Source organism: Vanacampus margaritifer, chromosome 1 (assembly GCF_051991255.1).
Source record: "Vanacampus margaritifer isolate UIUO_Vmar chromosome 1, RoL_Vmar_1.0, whole genome shotgun sequence".
NCBI classification, from domain to species: domain Eukaryota; kingdom Metazoa; phylum Chordata; class Actinopteri; order Syngnathiformes; family Syngnathidae; genus Vanacampus; species Vanacampus margaritifer.
This window is the reverse complement of record NC_135432.1, coordinates 22,268,206-22,289,107: the sequence shown is the minus strand read 5'-3', so window position 1 is coordinate 22,289,107 and position 20,902 is coordinate 22,268,206. Positions and strand designations below refer to the sequence as shown.

Below are 20,902 nucleotides of genomic sequence, written 5' to 3'. Positions count from 1 at the left end.
TAGGGTGTTATTTTCCTTTAAATGCATTTAAATTCCCTGTACAGAGAACAGAAATGTAACAGAAATGACTCACCACAGAGAAGAGAATTGTTAGCAACTCTGCCATCTTTCAATGATTACAAAAATCGTCACATATTTGAAAGTCCAAAAGGTTCTTTACAATATGTTATATGTGGCCCCACTAATCTAAACACGGTATTCTGATTAATGTTGTGGTTGTGGGATATGAATTAAGCAGCAAAAGCCACCCATTTTTACCCATCTCAGGGGTCGGCCATTTTGCCACCTGCTGCTGACATGACCAAATCCAGAAAGCAGGTGAGCCGTGATTGGTTGTTAGCTGAGCCCTGAGGAAATGTGATCAGTAATGACAACTTGGTGACTTTTCTTTTTTGTCAAAAGAAATTAGCGACAAATCTAGCAACTTTAACTGGTGTTCTGGAGATTCTGCACATAATAGTCTTTGGATTAAATTTGATATTCTAGCATTTGACAATACAGGACAAGATTGATTTATATAAAGCATTTAAGTCAGGAAGATATTTTCAGAAGTGATGGCCATATTTCAAAGGCAACATTAAAAATACAACAACAGAAGAAAAGTTAATTTGTAATAAATTTAGGGTGTTTTTTACTGACTTTTTGCCTCTCCCACGACATTATTCAAATTTCATGCATATGGCTAATTATGCAAATTAAGTGATTACGTCATTTAGGGACTTCTAGTGACTTTTAGCACAGCCAATAGCTACTTTCCCTACTGGGGAGTTGGCAACACTGACAAGTAGCAAAATGGTTGCCCCCTGAGATGGATAAAAAATGGGTGGAAAAAGTGAAAATTGATATTGACTGTTCTCTGGGTCCTAAACTAGGGCAAGTGTCACACCTGTTGCAATAATAGTTTATTTTTCTTTGACATTTATCAGGCAATGGATTCTATTTCCCCCTGCTCTTCTCGCCCGATCCTTCCCTGCTTCATCCTCTGCAGCCATTAACCAGTCAATGTGCGATAATATTATTGATCAAGATTTATCATTCCGCAGTGTAGACGTTGAATGCCTGTACCAATTTGGATGTACATTTCTCCTCGCTGGCCCTCCCCTTTTGCCACATTTGCTCTTTTCATCTCGTAATAATAAGCAAAGTGCACCCCGAAGCAACAAACAACACTGCTAGCCAACATGCATTATAGAAATGTTGCTATTACAAATAAGCAAATAAGCCAATCAAAATACTTCTAATTTGATTCAATGCTTGTTCCATCCATCCATTTTCTTGACCGCTTTTCCTCACTAGGGTCGCAGGGGTGCTGGAGCCTATCCCAGCTGGCTTCGGGCAGTAGGCGGGGTACACCCTGAACTGGTTGCCAGCCAATCGCAGGGCACACAGAGACGAACAACCACACTCACAATCACACCTAGGGACAATTTGGAGTGTTCAATTAACCTGCCATGCATGTCTTTGGAATATGGGAGGAAACCGGAGTACCCGGTGAAAACCCACGCAAGCACGGGGAGAACATGCAAACTCCACCCAGGTAGGCCGAAGCCCGGACTCGATCTCACGTCCTCTGCACTTGGAGGCGGACGTGCTAACCAGTCAGCCACCGTGCTGCCCTCAATGCTTGTTGTTAAATTAATAATATCGACCCCATTGACCCATAATGTAGCCTGCATGCGTACTGTCTCACTAATAAACAATTAGCATCCACCAAAGCAGCCAGGAACCAGGAACACGACAGACCTAATTGAGTTGAATTGATTTGGTGATTAATTGGCATTGTCCCTTTAATTGGATCATCTCCGAAATCTGCGGAAGGAAGGAGATGATGTGTTTGGTGTGCTGGTTTCTCCTGGATCTTTTTAGAGAAAATGTGCTTTGTGCTGATTCTTTAGCAGGTCAAAGGTCAAACTAAACAGGCCGCCAGTCACAGGTCACGGGGTCGGAAAAACATAGCTATGGGGGAAGAGGACAAGTAAGAACGATTGTCCCATTTGCACTGCGGTTTTATGGAGAGAGACGTCTAAAGATTTGGATGATTTCTTATCTTTGACCTGGTCAACTCGCGCTGGGTATCTTGTTTGTGTGCTTGGAATCAAACCAAGTCGGTATTTCATTTTCCTAAGTGGATATAATAGAACCATCTGTTCAACCTCCATTTGGAAATGAACACTCATCACCTTCATCATTAATAAGGGAACATTCCATTGTTAATAGCTTTTTACAATCGCTTCATTTGTCACAAAATCTAAATAAATCCAATCGCAAATTAAATGTTGATGCAATGTTGGATCAGACAGATCGAAGGGGCATTTACACTGCAAAAAATCTTAAGTACGATATAATTTCTTAGATTTAACCTAAATTTGCTTATTTTGATTTGACAAGTTTTTTTTTACTTAAAATGAAATTGTAAGGCTAGATCATTGTGATTATTTTAAGATACTTATTAATTAATTATCTTATTTAATCAATCAGTTTTGGCATTAAGTGTTAAGTACCAGTTTTACATACTGTGAGGATTTTAAGATGACTAACCAACATCAAAGGCCCTGAACTGGGGTTTCATAAGTTTTCTTATTTTAAGATTTTGCATAATCTAGTAATAAGATAAATGGGGGGAAAAATACAAGTATGAAAACAGACAAGTGCAATATGGTTCATTTCGTTATATTTACTAAGCTCATTTTTCCTTGATTCAGGAACAGCTCAGTGGTCTAGTGGTAGATTGCCTACCCTCAGACTTGAAGTTTGTGGGTTCAATTCCTGGCTGGGTCATGACAAAGAAAATGCGACCTGTTATCTCCCTGCTTGCCACTCAGGCTAAGTTATCAAAGTGTAAAAAAAATACTCATGTATTTAAAAAAAAATCTATTTATTACAGCTTGAAAAACGTCGACATTACTTGCTTTTAGTCTGAAAATACTATTTTCAAGACCGCAGTGGTTAATACGGGCCTAGTATTATTGTCTTATTTTTCAAAATCTTACAGGTAAATTTAAGTAAATTGTTCTTGTTCTGTTGGCAGATAATTTTGCTTATTTGAAGTAATATTTTTTTATTTTACTATATTTTTCTCTTAAAATTTCTACAGTCCTTTTTGCAGTGGAGCTAAATTTACTAGCCTGTTTATACATAATACAAAAAATAAGCAGGGAAATGTATGGATAATTTTTACATTTCTTTAAAGTCCCGTTTATTTTAAATGTTGGAAAAGGGTGTCAAGTTGCTACCTGGTTGCACATTCTTGAGTGCATGAGGGTGTGTGCTCATGGAAGGCCTGTTAGAACTGGCTCCAAGTAACCCCAACAGAGCCTGCAGCAATCAAGCTCTAATCATATGACTCATGGCCAGACTCGATTTTTCTGATGACTTGGCCTCATTATTTCCCGATGGCCGATGGCAGTAGTATATGAGAATGTAAAAAAAATAAAATAAATCTGTTCCATGTATGCGAGTGTTTTAGTAGTGTATGAGATTGTCTCAGTAGTGTGTACAGAGTGCTTAAGTTCTGTGTATGTGAGAATTTAAGGAGCGAATGAGTGTTTCAAAAGTGTGGGTGAGTGTGAATGAGAGTGTTTTGGTTTGAGAGTTTGAGTAGTGCGGATTAAAGTGTTTCAGTAGTGTGTATGTGTGGCAGTAGTGCGTATGAGAGCATTTAAGTAGTTTCTGGAAGTGTTTCAGTAGAGTGTATAAAGGTATTGCAGGAATGTGTATGAGAGCATTTCAGTAGTATATGAGATTGTCTCAGTAGTGCGGATGATAGCATTTCAGTAGTGTGAGAGTTTTTCAGTAGTATGTATCAGAGCATTTCAGTAGCAAATGAGTGTGCTTCAATAGTGTCTGTGTGAGAATGTTTAGTAGTGTGCCTGAGAGCATTTCAGTAGTGTATATGACAGTATTTTGGTAGTGTGAATGAAAGTTCTAGTTGTGTGTATTAAGGGTTTTCAGCAGTGTGTATCAGATCATTTCAGTAGTGTGTGTAATAGGCTCTCGGTAGTGTATGTGAGAGCATTTCAGTTGTGAGTGTGTGTGCGTGAGAGGAGAGAGACAGAGAGAGAAGGGAGGGAGAGGAAGAGAGAGAGAGCGTCATTAGTGTGTTTGAGCAAAACTAAATCATTTGAGTGTGAGAGTGTTTAAGTTGTGTGTATAGAAGTGTTGCAGTAAGAGGATTTCAGTAGTGCATATGAGTGATTAAGTAGTAAATGTGAGCAAAAAAAATATCTGTAGCACTTGTGAGAGCATCTCAGTTGTGCACGTGTGAGAGGCAATTCTGAATGACTTCCCTGGCGGCCCCTCATATACATGCATTCACTCACACGTCTCTTTGGGACCAAGAAAATTCTTGAAACAGGAAAATGTTAACCAGGTTGTACACGAGAAGACAAAGGGAGGCACAACAAGGAGGAAGTTTTCCATCCTGCGGCCTCATAAAAGGAAATATATATACACTTTGATGTATACACTGGATGGAACAGAACATTCTATCAGAATCTGATTGAAAGCCACACAAGCGCAAGAAGCCAATCTGAAAACTTCACATAGAACAGACCAAACTGTGATTTAAAGAAACACTGTATATGAGAGCTTTTTAGTCAATCTTGATATACCACAACTGTGAGGTGGATGGATTATCTTGGCAAAGGAGAAGTGCTCACTAACAGATTTATATATTTTTTGTGAACGATATTTGAGAAATGTCATGAAAAAAGGGATAAAACATGATTTTGCCTCTCTGTAATTGTCATTAGCGATACACAAAAGAATCACTGAATTAAACACAAATAAAAACAAATATATTGTAAAGTTGAAATGCAATCAAACATATTACACTGAAGCTTTTAGCTATGCATAAAGTTTGTTTAAATCATTTAAATCCAGTACAGTGCATTTTTAAGTTGTATGTCAGTTGCATTTAACTTTTTAGATCAATAATATAAATTAATCAAGTCCGTTGTTTCATTTTCTTATATTTATGTGTCTTTAGTGATTATTTCCACAAACAACAACAACAAGCGCATTAGTCAAATCGTGGACAGTGCAGAACCCCCTGAGATGTCCCTCTTTTCCTTTATAAGGAAGTTAAGGTCTGGCAAAGCAAATTGTATCATTTGATTCCAGGAAACGCTTGCGATATTGTCACCATGGGACTTGACTATTACGCATATGCTATGGTTTAACTCCCAAATGTGCACAAATGCCTTTGTGTAATTAGCATTAGCACACAACCGCATGGCGAGTACTGCACTGGATGGAGATCAAATGACTTGATGAGATTTTCAGACTAATGACGGCAATTATTCTCCCAATTATTATTATGTATTATGCAACATGTATTGTTCTATATTTATACCACAGCTTGCTTCGATTGCACCGAGTGAAAATGAAGAACACACTTTGCCTGTTAAGCAAGTCCCACTGATGAAAAGATCAGCGTCGTAGGACAGCGGCAGTTTGGTGCCCCCTGGCCACTAGGAGAACCCCAAAAATCAAAGCTCAATCAAAATCAGTTTTTAAAAAGTAAATTAAACATGGTGGGATAGAAATGCCGTACGGTTATAATTGTTTTTTGCAATATTTGGTATGTTTCTCTTACGTTGTCTGGCTTCTTTTATTCTATGTATATGAATAACGTAGGGTGTTGCTCTTCCGTTATCTGGCTCTCCTCCATTCTGCTTGTTTTTTTCTCCCTCCCTCTCTCTCACTCTTAAAAAAACAAACTAGCATTCAATAAAACCTCAGCAACCAATGTCCTGCACACTCATCCTATTTTTTTATTTTTTATTTTTACTAGGAAACGTACTTAGCATAGGGGAAACCTCAGTCAGACTGGGAAAACAATCGTTTTAACAGGAAATTCCATCAGCAAAGTCAGTGGATGGATATGGTTAAAAATTGGTGCCCAATCAAAATGGTTCAACACATACTAATAAATACTGAGCTTCGTGAAAGCCACGATCTTCATCTTTTTCCTGACAAATGTTCTGTTTATTAGCCCTGCTGGTGGAGAAATAAGACTTTGTCCCTCCGAACCGGGTATTGTTGCTGGCTGCCCAGTGCCACCCAGTAATTCACCATTGTTTGATTTTTGTGGCAATCAAATTTAGCTCACACTCAAAAAAAAAAAAGCCAGTAATAACGCGTTGACCTCAAAACATTGCGGCCGTGAATGTGTCCACAGGTGTGTGTCATTACCTGGAAAACTATCTATTCACGCTTGCTGTTTTGGATGAGCCTCCTATGAGAGGGAAGGGAGGGGGGGGGGGACCTGTGAACTAATGAAATGTGCAATAAAGCAATTCAATCTTTTATCTGCCAATTTGTAAAAATGTGTCTGAGCCAGACGCTTGGAATTGATGCCCCACTGTAGCTCTGCTACTTATTTGCATACTAAGTGCCCCCACGCTGAGTTTCTCTGCTCCAGTGTTGCCAATTTAGTGACATTGTGGCTATATTTAGTGACTTTTTTTTAATGACCATTCATCAAAGTGCCTGCAACGGCACACAAGGTGATTTGAGTAATTGTATGGGTCTATCTCTAACACAAAAGCTTCTGTCAGAGGCAAGCATACTGAGCCAATGTGAATTTTGTCCTAATTTCAGACTCAAGCACAAAGTCTCTCTGGGCTGACTGTGGCATTAGACGACAAACACTGCACAGACCAATAACACACTTTCTCAGAATCACAGCTCAAGATTTAATCCCTTTCTTGTCACAAAATCCAAAGCGAATAATGTGCTGCCCATGAACTGGTGCACCTACACAATGGAAAAATCCTTTGAGACTGACACATGCGGTGGCCGATTCCACAATAATAAACAATATGAATACCTCTGACAATGTCGAGGAAAATCGAGCAGAAAGTTGGAATCTTTGATATTTTTTGGCCTCAATAGATTCCGCAAGTGTTCCTAATTAAGAGGCCAGATAGTGAAGAACTGTTCTTATCCAACTTCCATCCAAGTTGAGCTTTAGCCAGTGAGTGAACTCTGACATAATTAAGGAGAAATCTCATTTAGGACTGCTTAACTTCAAACCTGTCAAAGATAATAAAATCAGCAGTCACTGCAAAACTTACATAAACCTGTAAAATGGTGCAACTCTGGACACACGGCGCAAGAATGAATTACACAAATTACAGACTGAATATTTAAATTTGTAAAATAATGATAATAGTAATAATAGAGTGCTAAAAAAAGAACTGAAAAATAGGATACTGCTCTATATATGATTTGTTTGGTGACATTTTAACAAAACTTGCTATATTTTTGTATTTATGTACAGTAAGCATTTGCTGTTTGCATGTTTAAACTGCACTTTTCAGAGCTGCGCTTTTACAAACTATTACTGAAGGATATGTGATGTGTTTGCAGTTACATACAGTAACAGGTTGTAGTGGGAAATATAGTCAGAGTAATTTCCAACGCCTACTGTAGATAACCTTAATACAAGGACACTGGAATTTGGGTGATATATTTAAAAAAACAAAACAAAAAAACATGCTACTTACTACCCAACCAAGCAACCCATGTAGTGTTTTTTTTTAATACAGCAATATCAAAATACCAAAATATAACTTTAAACCATTCGTGGTAGTTCAAGTCCAGGCATCATTTGTGTTATTTACTGCTTTTCGCAATGAATTTCAAAGTGTAGTAGACAGGCACCCTCTAGTGGTACGATGAAAATCACTAAATTCCATGTTCACAATGTGCATAATGTTACAGTGGAATTTTTATTTTTTATTTTTTTTAAGTCCAGTAAAGTACATTTGTTCAGTGCATCTTAGTTGTATTTAACCTTTAAGTACAATACATTACATTACATTACAGGAGATACAGACCAGGTACACCTTGGATTGATAACCTGTCAAGCATGGAGCGGGAATCGACCCCAGATTTGAGAGCCACCACACTACCAAATGACCCTTGTTACTATTATCGTTGTATCATTTGTCACAACTCTGAGTGATGAGGCGTATGGTAGGAGGAATCGGTCGTTGCTTCCCCCGCGTTCAACTCATCTGCCTCCACTTCTTGGTCCTCCTTTTTAGGAGCGCGTTGCTTCGCAAAGCCAGGCTCCTCCTCATCCATGATTTTCAGAAAGTCATAGAACTTGACAGATGGAGGCCAGTCATCTTTCTCTAACATCCCTGCAGAATGAGACCAATGAATCAATTAGATCAAAAGTATGAGATGACTCAAATATTGGTTCCACATAAAAAAATAATAATAATAATATACAACTGTACTGAGGTGGTATTTCAATGAATATGATGGTAATGTACTGTAAATAAAAAGTTTAAAAGTGCCAGAGAACAACATCCACACAACTTTCCAAGTAATACGACGCTAGATACAGTGGGGAGCGCAACACAAGGAATGTGTTGCCAAACATTATGTTAATTATGGTATAAACAACAAAACATGATCCCACACTGCACTTAGGCGCTGACTCCACACTAACAGCTGGCACGAATAAAGTTTTACTTTAATGGCTCTGAAAACATTTCCGAGCCATTACAACAGAGGGCAGGGAAGCTAAATGAGTTCAGCTTTTCTGAAATCTATTCTACTTCAAAATAATATGACAGGTATGCTGACTCATTGCAAAATACCATCTATTATGATTATGATGATGATGATGATGACCGCCCTGTTGTAGAAGATGCTATTTGGATAATGCTTTGCTATATGTACAGTATATTAATCCATATTGGCTAATTGGGCTCTTATAACTATGGCAGAAAAAAACACAAATCCAAATACTTCAATTATTCACATAATTGTCTATCATTTTAAAATAAGTACAGTTGTCCCTCACTGTATTCAGTGGATCTTTTTTTTTTGTACATTACAGAAAAATAAACACCAGCAATCGCTAATTGAATGCCTACCACCACTAATTAGAGCAAATTGACCAGACCTGCCTTTTGAAAGTGTCATAGATTGATAGACATAGTCACAGTTAGAATGTGTATGGTGCTCCTAAGTGGACAAAAGAAATACCTGCACCTCACATGCATATACTGGTTATTGGTGCTTGCTACAGTTACCTGCAGGAGACTCTTTGGCTTCCTCCACCCGTTGCAGCCACTGCAAGACGGACTGGGCGGTGATGGGTGTGTTGAATGGGTACTCGTAAACTTCATGACTCGACGGCAAATGAGTGAGAACCAGTGCAGGAAGGGGGGGCATAGAACCCAGATAGGAGCCCAGGACTGACATACCAGCTGGCGTGCGACCACTGCAATATAATACCAACAAAATGTGTTAGATTTAAAGTATTAAAAAAACAACAACTTTGCTTTAGTTGTTCTCTAAATGCATCACGACATTTCAGTTAGTTTCGTAAGGGGCTGTCACAGTGGCCTGATTGGGAGTAATTGGCATTCTAACAAGTATTTTTTTGTGTTTAATGAATCTGAACAACAGTTTCCCTTTTTGAGGTGAAATACTGAAATGAATGAGCTGTTCTACAAAATTAAAATGTATTTGATGTAACAATGGTAGAATTAAATACTGTCACTGCCCCTCGACACACTGAGATCCTCTTTGTTTTTTTAAAAACATTGTAGTACTGTATAACTAAACAATCTATGGACAGATGCTTCCAGTGAGAATTTCCATTCGCCGCCAACTGCCCTTCAAACATGGCAACCTTGGACAAAGAATGTTGTTTTAAGCAGGCGACTGGCACCAAAGGTCTATTTTCTGATGCATGCAGGTGAAAAATCGAGTAGTTAAATTTAACTTTTAATTATGCTGATCTCAATTCAACATATCAATGCAACGCTTTGATAACCTTTTAAAAGTTGTTGATGAACTACAGATTTGGAGATTTGCTCTATTACATTTACATATTATTCTGACAAGATCAAGTCAGGTTAAACAATGTCAAGCATGACGTATACATACACAGATGGATCCGATGGATTTACATTTTTGGAGCTTAACATGCCTAAATACAGCCATTTTTTCTGTTTTTTTCACTTGGGCCAACTATACTACACATTTTAATGTTGGTCATGATGCTTGGTATTTGGTGGGCTAAGTATTTTTTTTATCATTATTTGGGGTTTTACTATGTATACAAATGTGGCAACCACTGTTATCAGTGGGTCAAACCTTAGCAATGACATTCTCCTCATTAAAAGCCTGAGTACCATCACACAAATATTAAAGATGTATGATTAAGGTCCAATAGGCATACTCTAACAAACAATAACGTAAATACAGCATACAGATGGATCCAGCAGGTCAAGTATCGCTCCATCCTTTCGCCTCCCGATTCCAGCACTCCTCTCATCTCCTCCAGCAGAACCTTATTCTGCCTCAGCCCGATCTCATCCTCCTCTTCTCCAACAAACAGCAGGAGAAGAGCTTTTCCCAGACTGAGGAAGGATGGCAGGTTTTCCACTGTCAGTTCGGGCTGACAATACAACAGAGAGAGAGAAAAACGTCAGTCACATGAATGTGGGAATGACAAATATTCAATTAAATTATTCACGTTATGATGACCTTGTTTCCACATATGGTGTTTGTGTCTGTGGCTTGGACCTCATTTTGGACCTAACTCACTTACAAAAGTTTTCACACTTCTCTTTTCCAGCCAATGTTGAGACAAAAGGAATGTCAGCAGCTAATATTTTATATATCATGGATGCTGGTCTTGCAAAAGAAACTTGTACACAGGTGGCGTCCCGCCTCTGTTACAGATCTACTTCAACCAGAAAATTGACACTTCATCAGAACAGTGACAAGCTTTTCCTGACAGTGTGAAAGGGACTACAATAATAAAAAATATTCAGACTTTATTAGGTTCAGTGCAACAACAAAAAAGACAGCTTGATGTCAGACTTATGATGTTATGGCTCTGATGAGGCGCCATTTTATGAGGCTATTATCTAATATTAGCACTCCATAGAGTGTACACAAGGTTTAAAATAAAATTTACCAAAGGATGCAGCAGTTCCGCGTCAACGTGGGAGACCAAGTTATCTACAGAGGAGAAAAGCGGCAACACAGAGGGCTGGGAGTCTCTCTTCCAAGATGGAAACACTAAAACTGCAGGAAGGTTGACAGAGAGGTCGGCAGCCCTACAGAGCACATATGGCGCACACACATAAACAAACGCACAAGAATAAAATATACAGAATCTCACAAAAGTGACTACACCCATTTTCTGAGATACAAACACTGATAAATGGCTGATAAATGGCTGTACAATGTAAAGTAGAGCTTGTATAACAGTGAAATTGTACAGTTTTTCTTCAAAATACATCAACACACAATTACAATGTTAGCAACAAAAGTGAGTACACCCCATAGTGAAAATGTCCGAATTGGGCCCAATATAGACATGTTCCCTCCCCGGTGTTATGTGACTGTTAGTGTTACGCAGGGTCTCACAGGTTCAGCCTGTCAATGATCAGAGCATATACTACAAACTGCGTCAAATTGGTCTGCATGGCTGTTATCACACAAGGAAGGCTCTTCTAAAGATGACGAACAAGAAAGCCTGCCAACAGTTTGACAATCACACTAAGGACATGGATTACTGCAACTAAGTATATTCTGTGGTCTGATGAGACCAAGATAAATGTATCACACACAGATGCCTGACAGCAGCATCTTTCCTGCATCCTAATCCTCCTCTGTTGAAAAGCGCAAGATCTCTAATATACACCGGCTATGTGATGTCATCATGGAGGAGTGGGAGTGTTAGAGGATTCCAGTGGCAATTTGTGAACCTCTGGTGAACTTGGTGCCCGAGAGAGTTAAGGCAGTGCTGGAAAATAATGGTGGCTACACAAAACATTGACACTTAAGCCAAAATTTGGAATTTTTCATGTAGGGCTGTTATTTTGAGCGGACAGTAAATTGTTGTTATACAAGCTGTACGCTGACCCATTGAACCAAAGTTTTGAGTGTTTTCCCATGAGGATTTTCTTGTAGATTTTGTTATGTCACAACAACAAACTCAAAGAAAGAGAAGCAGTGGAATGTAATAGTCGCAGACAACCTTGAAAAGGAGGACCGATTCACAGCGCCTACCATTCCTGTGCCAGCGCATCTGTCAGCAGGGCACTCAGCACCCTCCCTCGCAACGACTTTGCTGCTTCATTAAAAACTGCCACACCTGCCAACACAACCAGAGTTTGGCCATTGCGTCACACAAACTCATAATCCATCTTTTACAATCTCATATTTCAGTCAAACTTCATGGCATGGTTAATTATCCAAAAAGGATTATTTTATTTTCAGAGCTCAGGCTATAACTTATAACCTAAAGTACCTGAATGTGTGTGTGTTCTAAATAGTCCGACTATTCTGTCAGGTTGTAGCTCAGGATGGGGCGTCCCACGAAGGAATGATGTCACTTCCTGCTGAGTTGACAGTATCTGGGGAGAGGTCGGACGGCTCCTGGATGAAGGACAATGGACATACAGACACAAACAAGGGTGCCGTCAAGGATTTGGAGCCCATGAAAGGTTTATTGCATTTAGGCCTCACAAATTGGCAATATTAGCTCAAGATTAGCCCGGATCATTCACATTAAAACAACCTCCACCAACTTGACTATTTTTCTATGTGTACACACATTTCAGCTCATAATGTGTTTCCTGTGTGTGTTTATTTGGGGTGGTGAAGATATCGTTAATGGTCCTCATTACGCACACACACACATTTTGTGGAGTCATCTTCTCTGTAGTGCTTTATCACAGCTGCAATGATGTCCAAGACAAACATTCCTTTGAGATGTTGTTTTTCCTCGGCTATCTTCTGATAGCATTACAATATTTGCTTCATCTGCCAATGGCATTCGCTGGGTTGCAGTTTTTATGTTGATGGTATTTTACTGGGCCTTAGAGCACATCAAGACCGGTCCGGCCCACCACATAAATTTTTGTAGGCCACTAAAGCAAATAAAGTGTGCCTGCTTCATGTTTCTTGCAAAATTCATTAGTTCTTTTCCTTTTTTGCAAAAATGGTCCCAGAAATTGTATTTTGTATTCAGTTCGAACTAGATATAGCATGCTTTTGTTTTCATCATATAATAAATATGCAGTGCCTTGAGATACGAAAACTAATTTTTAATAAAGGGAAAAAACGCACTCTAATAATATTGTACCATATAAAAACAAGGAGTAATAATCAAATATAATGTAAAGAAATAAATACTTCTAAAAAAAATGGTTGATTGCACTCAAAGAATTAAATAGCTTGTTTATCATGATTTAATGATGCAGTCCATTTAATTGTGTCGCTCCTTCTGGTCTGCCTCCCTTGGCCACCAGGAGGCAGTAAAGTAAAGTAGTCAAAAGCGAAGAAAAATTGTCCTTCTACTACTATTACTAGTGACTCACTCAGATAAAAAAATATATGTGTATTAAGGCTGGAATAAATTCACCCACGTTTAACTCAATTTTTTATCTTGTATCTTTTTTTTCCAAATGTAGCATTATAGCGGGGTTGTCCAAACTTTTTCCTGCATTAGAGTACCTCTTTTTCTATGTAAGGCAATGTCTATGACATTCCAAACCATCTTTTCACCTTTCCCTTCCATTCAACATACAATTTAAGGAAAATACTACAACAGCATCTCACAGCAATAGGAAGCGAAGCAGCGGCTCGCATCCCAACAGTCCTCTGTACTCCCGAGTTGGCTCCTGAGGGCGGAACAGCAGGACACTTGGAAAGGCCGTGATTGGCTGGAATGAGATTGGGCGAGGGCCGACTGGCCGAGCAGCGCAGAGGTCGGTCCATTCTCCACAATCCACCGCGCTCATGTGAACATCGTCGATGCCAGCATCTACAACATGTGGCATTAAAAAGAGGCTTCAAAGAGAGTTCATAGAGAGTAAAAAACACATGACATACTGTCAGATAGTAGTGATTACCTGCAAGCCTCTCTGCCACTTCTGTATAGGAGCTGAGGAAGGCTATTGAAACAGCATCCCCTGGTAGTGGTATTAGAAAATGCAATTATTAAAATGCACATCATGTTTTTAATAGCTTTACTATAGAGCAGAGCTGCCCAAGTCCGGTCATCGGAAGCCCCTATCAAGCTTGGTTTCCATGTCTCCCTCTCCAACATGGAAAACAGGATGGATAGGGGCTCTTGAGGACTGGACTTGGACACCCCTGCTATTTGGTGTAGTGCTGTTGCCCAAAGTCAGCAGAAAAAGGCTCCAGCTTCCCCGTGACACTGAACAGTATGTAGTAGGAAATGGTGGATTGGATGCTTACTTCCTGTTCATGGTTTTTTGGTATGACTAGGTATAAAATAATATGGATAACACTTTACCAAAGAAAGAAGAATAATTAAGTTACAATCAATGTTGTCACTATTTTAGATTTCACTGAAATGTCACAATTGGCACAATTTTAGATTTAAAATGAAAAGTCTTGACATTTTAAGCTACTTTCATCTTTGTCATATCCCCCCACCCCCCGGGCAATTTAATTAACTAATTTAAGATCTTTAAACAGATAATAGGAGAGGTTAAGTTCCATCCTTGGTTAAATGACAATAGTCATTAGTTACTTGCTGATTTATGGAGGATTAAGACCAACCCATGGGAGGTGGACTCAAACGGTTAAAAAAAACACACACACACACACACACACACACACACACACACACACACACACACACACACACACACACACACACACACACACACACACTGTATGCATTGTATCCACAACAGATTGACACGATGTTTTTCTTTTCTTCACGTACTTCCAATCAACAAAGTTCTTGTCCAAAGTGATGTTGTTTTATGTGGTTAAGCATGCTAAACGTATCCATCCTACTTTACAGGTTAAAATTAATTATCTGAAAAAGGTACATCATGAAAACAAAACTAATGGTGGCCTCTTTTGCAATATACTGTATGTATGCTTCATCCACCTCGACAGGAAAGAGTTCATTTTGTGACATTAATAATTGTTCAAGGACAATGACATTGCACCATGACTGTGGGACAGGGACATACATACATTTAAGGTAGAAAAGCACCACCGTGAGGCCACTTTGAGATACTGCATCAAGGAAGTCATCAGACGTCAGCTGGGTAATGGAGTCCATGTGCACCATGTGGCCTCGATTCACATACACGGATGCCACAATCTCGTCTTCCAACTCCCCTGGAGGACAAAAATGAAAACATATCTTCCTCTACCGTGGCTTCTGTTTATTAATTTCAATTTCTCAGCGTTACCATTAGATACATCGTCCTCAATATTACACTCTTCCTCTTCCAACTCTTCATCTCCCTCATGATGGAGGAAGAGTTCCAAGAGCTCATCCAGGTTCTTTAAGGTCAAATACTTGACCTCAGACCCCTACAAGTAAGTATGACACAGGCAACAAAGGTGAAACAAAGCTCATGAATTAACAGTGGAGCCTTGCGATATTAATTTAACTCGTTCTGTCACCACACTCGTACCCTGAAAAACTTTTCCCATTAAAATGACTGGGAATGCCGATAATCTGTTAATCCACAATAAAAATGTTTGTAATGTGTTTTTTTTAAATAGAAAAATAGCTATCTACAATATTCTCCTTATTGTAAAAACATAAAGCAATGACATAATTAAAGAGAATGTAAAGAATAAACAGTTTTTGCAACTTTTTTTTTTTTTTTTGCTTCTACCCAATGGACATTATTCTGCTCCTTCTGTAGTGCGCAGTTTTGCCACCTGGGGGCATTGTAATATGGACACGCATGAAGAATTATTTCACAAATTGACCTACTCACAACTGAAAGATGCAGTAAGGATAAAGAATGTTGTACATGCCAGTGAGTGTTATATTGTCTGTACACATCTGCCCCAGTTTGTGTTGCTTAAACGACTATAACGACACTAGCCATGCTAATTGTTAGCCCGCTTATAATGTTTTGAATTATTAGGATTAAACTTAACAGGTCACTCATATCAAGACACCACTGTACACACAAGATTTTTTTTTTTAATTAAATAAAATCACCAAACCTTGTCCGGCAGCCTGTAAGCGGCGTTGTATTCAACAGGAGTTGTCACAGCAGGGCTCTTTCTGATAACATAAAGACAAAATCCATTCCAATGGTCTAACTAACAAAACAAATGTGCAAGACCAACGATCATGTACCTTGCATCCTACCTGTGCACAAGCGTCAGCAGTGCAATGCCTCGAAGCCTCCAGGCCAGAGTCCTGGCCGTGTCCCGGTCCAGCTGCTCCGTTTCGGAATTTGAGAACAGAAAGAGCTGGGGGGTCTGTTGATAGGGGAATTGTGGGCTTGGGACAGCTGAGGGGTCTTCGTATACTTCCGACTGGTGACGCAGATCACACAGTAGAAGATGAAATGAAATGAAATACGAGTCTGTTAAACATTTGCTACTTTCCTTTGGCATTTGTGAGTAAGGAAGAGTAGCCTGGTTACCAAAAGCGGAGCATCCATGAGTTGCAGGAAGGTGTGCAGGCTGAGGGTGGACAGTGGTGTCCTCATAGGGGTCAAAGGGCAACGATCAGAGTAGGGAGCCCTGCAGTGGAGGAACCACACTCGAGACAATGGGGAGGTTCTGTGAATACTGAAAAGAAAAGAGGCAATGACAGCGTAACTTTAAAAAAATCAATGAATTTTCTTCATTCAAAAGGAGATAAGAGAAGACTAAAATACCCTAAATGCTTCAAGACAGGGCCTCCAGTTATGAGGATGAACTGATATTTGGATCCGTACACATAAGCCGTCTCCATGACTGATCTGTGCTCTGAAGTAATGCAGACACAACTGGTTCAGTAAAGCATTAAATCAGCAGTCCAAACATTCTAGTCACTGAGGGCAGGGTAGTCACTATTTGAGACAGTGGTGGTTTCTTGTATCTTGCAATATTTATGAAATCTGCTATGTGAACCACTACACTGGCATGGATATTTAATAGGGGTGTGGCAAAAAATTTGATTCTCATTTATTATGATTCAGAATCGATTTTAAATGTCCCAAAATCGATTTTATTTAAATTATTTTATACTGTCTTGCCTTTGTCTGTGTGTGCCTTTATTTGGAGTGCTGTTCATGTTTTACCCGGTTTGGCCACTGAGGGCAGTGTGGTTCCACGTGGTCTAATACACTGTTAAGTTGTAGCCACATTAGAGAGTAGAAGGAAAAAGTCACAATCAAGTTATTCCAATAAAAGTTGTTGTTTGTTTTTTCAGCGTGGAGCCATTTGTTTGAGTGATATAAGTGCCGCAACTAGCGCGCTAATTAGCATTAGCGAGTCAGAGTGGAGTAGATCATTACAATTCCTTGCACATCTATAGATTGAAGCAAAAATCATTGTTAATCAAATCATTTTGAATCAAAAATCTTTCTTAATCGAAAATCGATTCTGAATCGAATCGCAGACCTAAAAATCGGCATGATGTCCATACCTTGTGTGCCGAGACTGCTGACATAACTGAGCACGATATCCTTCTTCCCCCTGACTGACTTCTCCATGACCAAGAGGTCGGCATCTGAATGCACGTACTTGACCTCGTCACGTAAAATGGCACTGAAAGGCAAATTAGAGACCGTGTTTGTTCACCTTACAGCTGCACAGATGATAGATTCTGATTGCGACTGAAGCCACGTCATTGTCCACATAGATGGGTACCTACTAAAATGTCTTTGTCTGATTTTAAAGATACCTGAGACAATGTTAAGTGCGCTATGTAGTTGTAGGCTGCATCGACGCCAATACTATGTAGTATCGGTGCTTCTAAAAATTCTCTGTTGATACCGATACCTCATCAAGCTATATTTCAAGAACATGTACACTGTACAGTATTTAGATATTAACATGTCCGTAATGACAAGTTGTTATTTGGAGAGAAAAAAAACGTGTTCGATTTTTTTGAAACATATGCCATGTTCAGAAGGTTTTTTTTTTCTTTACAATTTTGATTAGAACAAAATGCATTTGCATCACAATAGTATGAAGGAATGACATCAAGTATCCGTAGGTGCTCAATACTTGTAATCATAATCAGTCTGAAAACATTAACAATATAAATCACAACGGCAACACATCAATAATTGTACTTAGCCTGGACTGTTTGCTTACTTACAACAAGACTTCAGAGACAATGGAGTTGATGTCAAACACTGTGTCCAAATCAAAACTCAAGAACTCCTTACCATCCCTTCAAATAGAGAAATTTGGAGTTAAAAGTCAACGTCACCAATGAAAGATTTTTTTATTTAAAGATTTTTCAATACATTTTCAAAGTAAGATTGCTTTGCTGGAAACTAACTTATTTTACTAGTCTTAACCCGCTATGTTCTGCATACTATACCCCCACCATACCTGAAAAGAAAAGCACTATGTTGCATCATTTCTTTTGTGCAGTATAAGGGGACCATCTCCTTTTTGCAGTTGATCTACACACACAAAATATGTTTTGTATTTTATATATTTCATATATATAAATCCCCCACCCAAAAAAATAAAAATAAACCCATTCTTATTAAGCTTATCATGACATTATGTGTTACCTTGCCCACTAGTATTCCATAATCTTTCAGAACATCTGCAGACTTTTTCAATTCCCCCAAGAAGAGAGAGATGGTTTGGGAGGCTGACCACAGAGGACAACAGGAAGAAATTATTACATTTTTCACATTCAGGAGTAAGCGATTTGGTTTAACGCAACACTACCATACCTTGATTCTCAAAATATATGAAGACCATCTTCCCAGAATTCATTTTGTCATAAAACTCCACAGCCGTGAATTCTAGCAGCAGGCCTGACATGTTGAACATGTCTGTGCATCCGGCGGCACTTGTACACAGCAGAAAGAAAGTCACACGCAGCCACATCATGGATAAGCAAGGATGAGTTGTCCTCTACAGGGAAAATCAGAAGAGGAGAAAATAATTGAGAGGACCAGTGTACAGCAAATGCAATGAAGGCCACAAAGCATTTGAAGTTAATTGTAGGCTTATTTATTTTTTTATTTAAAAGTATCATGACTAATGGAAAAAAGAAAGTGTATTGGAAGGAAGAAAAGTTGTTTTAAGGAAAAGAAGGAAGAACGTGAATTAAAAGGTGTGTCCAAGGGAAGGAACTGGAAGATGGGAATGAAGGATGATCATGAATGAAAGCAGAAAGGAATGTAGGAAGGAAGGAAGATAATCAGGGAGGAAAGACGAAAGAAGCATATATTAAGTGGAAGGAAGGGGGTAATTATATGGAAGGCAGAAAAGCATGTTTAAGTGAAGGAAGGAAGGAAGGAAGGAAGGAAGGAAGGAAGGAAGGAAGGAAGGAAGGAAAGAAGGAAGGGGGGGTCGTAAAAGTACTCTAGCTGAGGCGCAAAGGAAAGGAAGAAGGAAGGAGGTCAGAAAGGAAAGATCAAGAGGGGGGGATGAATAATAAACTAGCTACTTTTTCCAGTATATTAATACAGAGTAATGGCAATCCATATGATGTGCTCCACGTAAAATGATTCAACAGTATAAATGGGGTAGATGCACTGATCTGAATATATGACTGGATAGCCGATAGGCCAAGACTTTTGAAGCTGCGAGGCCGCCATATTGCTCCTCCCAAGAAACGTTTCTCAGCATACGATCCTATACATTTACAGCATCGAAATTAGAGAACATTTGAGACAGTCCTGAGTAGAAACATTCTACATTTGTTAAACATAAAAAAAAGTCAAGGAATTCAGACATTTTAAATACATGTATAAATGATATGCTTAATGATGTTCACAGGAGGAAACTAGTATATTTTTTATTAAAGAATTATAACTGTAATTCAACAAAAAATGCCTCTGCCAAATCTACCATTGAGTCTAAGGAACTGAGCGTTAAAAGAAAAAGTGGGTTTTAAAGCAGCACATACCGTCCACTAGTTTTTTTTGTAATTATTATTATTTTTTACTTTCACAAAATTGTGACCACCCCGCCACAAACCCCCCACTTCCGCCCCTATACTAACTGCTACGAGCTGTATATGTCTAATCTGACTTCCGTGTTTCACACGTCAGTGCCATTTTCCGGTTTTCTGGCCTCGTTCCAACACTTGCACCCCCTGCGCACCAAAACACGCAGGGAATCTCAGCTCTCTCAAATGCTTCGGAGTACTGAGACAGACACAATACACACTCGCACCCTTTGACGGGAACGCGCACCCGAAGGGCACAAGGGCGGAAGTGCAAGCACTGGGACGCGGCCCACACGTCGCAAACAGTAACCGGAAACAGCGCTGATGTGTAAAACCCGGAAGTCAGAAGTCCCGCCTCCTCCGTGGCATATACCCCATTGAAGTTAGAGGGAAAAGGAAGTTAATGGACAAACTACCTACCTGACAACTTTTGTCTTTCAAAGTGCAAGAACCTTCAGAACTGTGTAATGCCAAAAGCAGCTACCTCATTCCTCGCGGTGTAAACCAAGTTAAACGTGCGTAATAAATTGTACTTGGGGTTAAAATGAGAACTAGTGACAAGTGTATTAGCATTGTGTGCTAGGTTAGCTAGTATCGACAGTTTGGTTCCTTTGGATTGTTTTTTGCTTTCTTATTAACGACTTAACCAAGAGTCTGAAAAACCGTTTACCATAACTGCAAGGTTAACGATAGATTTTAATACTGTACCACATAGCTCATTGGGAAGCTAGGAAGCAACATCACGTTCTGTTGTTGTTTTGAATAAGTGTCACGAATAGAAGTCGCCTACATGTTTTATAAATAACTTCCTAGTGTAGTTTTCAAAATACTATTATTTGAGTGCCTATATGCACGCAGAAGCTGGAACCAATACATAAAAAAAATCAGTAGAGAGAGATGGACAATTATTATTTTTTTCTACTAATATGAGTCAATGTTTTAAAGCGGACAAAAATGTGTTTAAGGGTTTGATAATCTTTT

The 20,902-nt window shown here is 39.1% G+C and overlaps 1 protein-coding gene across 2 annotated transcripts; it reads right to left on the bottom strand.

The window, feature by feature from the left end:
- Nucleotides 1-7,717: 7,717 nt before the first annotated feature.
- Nucleotides 7,718-20,679, bottom strand: txndc16 (thioredoxin domain containing 16). Of its 2 annotated transcripts, none has more exons than XM_077548944.1 (20): nucleotides 20,342-20,679; nucleotides 18,696-18,879; nucleotides 18,528-18,610; nucleotides 18,340-18,413; nucleotides 18,101-18,175; nucleotides 17,423-17,544; nucleotides 16,671-16,761; nucleotides 16,434-16,581; nucleotides 16,154-16,323; nucleotides 16,006-16,066; nucleotides 15,231-15,354; nucleotides 15,010-15,156; nucleotides 13,905-13,964; nucleotides 13,612-13,816; nucleotides 12,299-12,426; nucleotides 12,058-12,142; nucleotides 10,958-11,099; nucleotides 10,245-10,432; nucleotides 9,057-9,247; nucleotides 7,718-8,153 (listed from the first exon to the last, which is right to left on the bottom strand). In XM_077548944.1, the coding sequence occupies exons 2-20, from the start codon at nucleotides 18,853-18,855 to the stop codon at nucleotides 7,957-7,959; spliced, it is 2,451 nt and encodes an 816-aa protein (XP_077405070.1). In that variant the 5' UTR covers nucleotides 18,856-18,879; nucleotides 20,342-20,679; the 3' UTR covers nucleotides 7,718-7,956. The 2 variants fall into 2 exon arrangements, with proteins under 2 accessions (XP_077405070.1, XP_077405062.1); XM_077548936.1 differs by having other exon boundaries at nucleotides 20,630-20,665.
- Nucleotides 20,680-20,902: the final 223 nt, after the last annotated feature.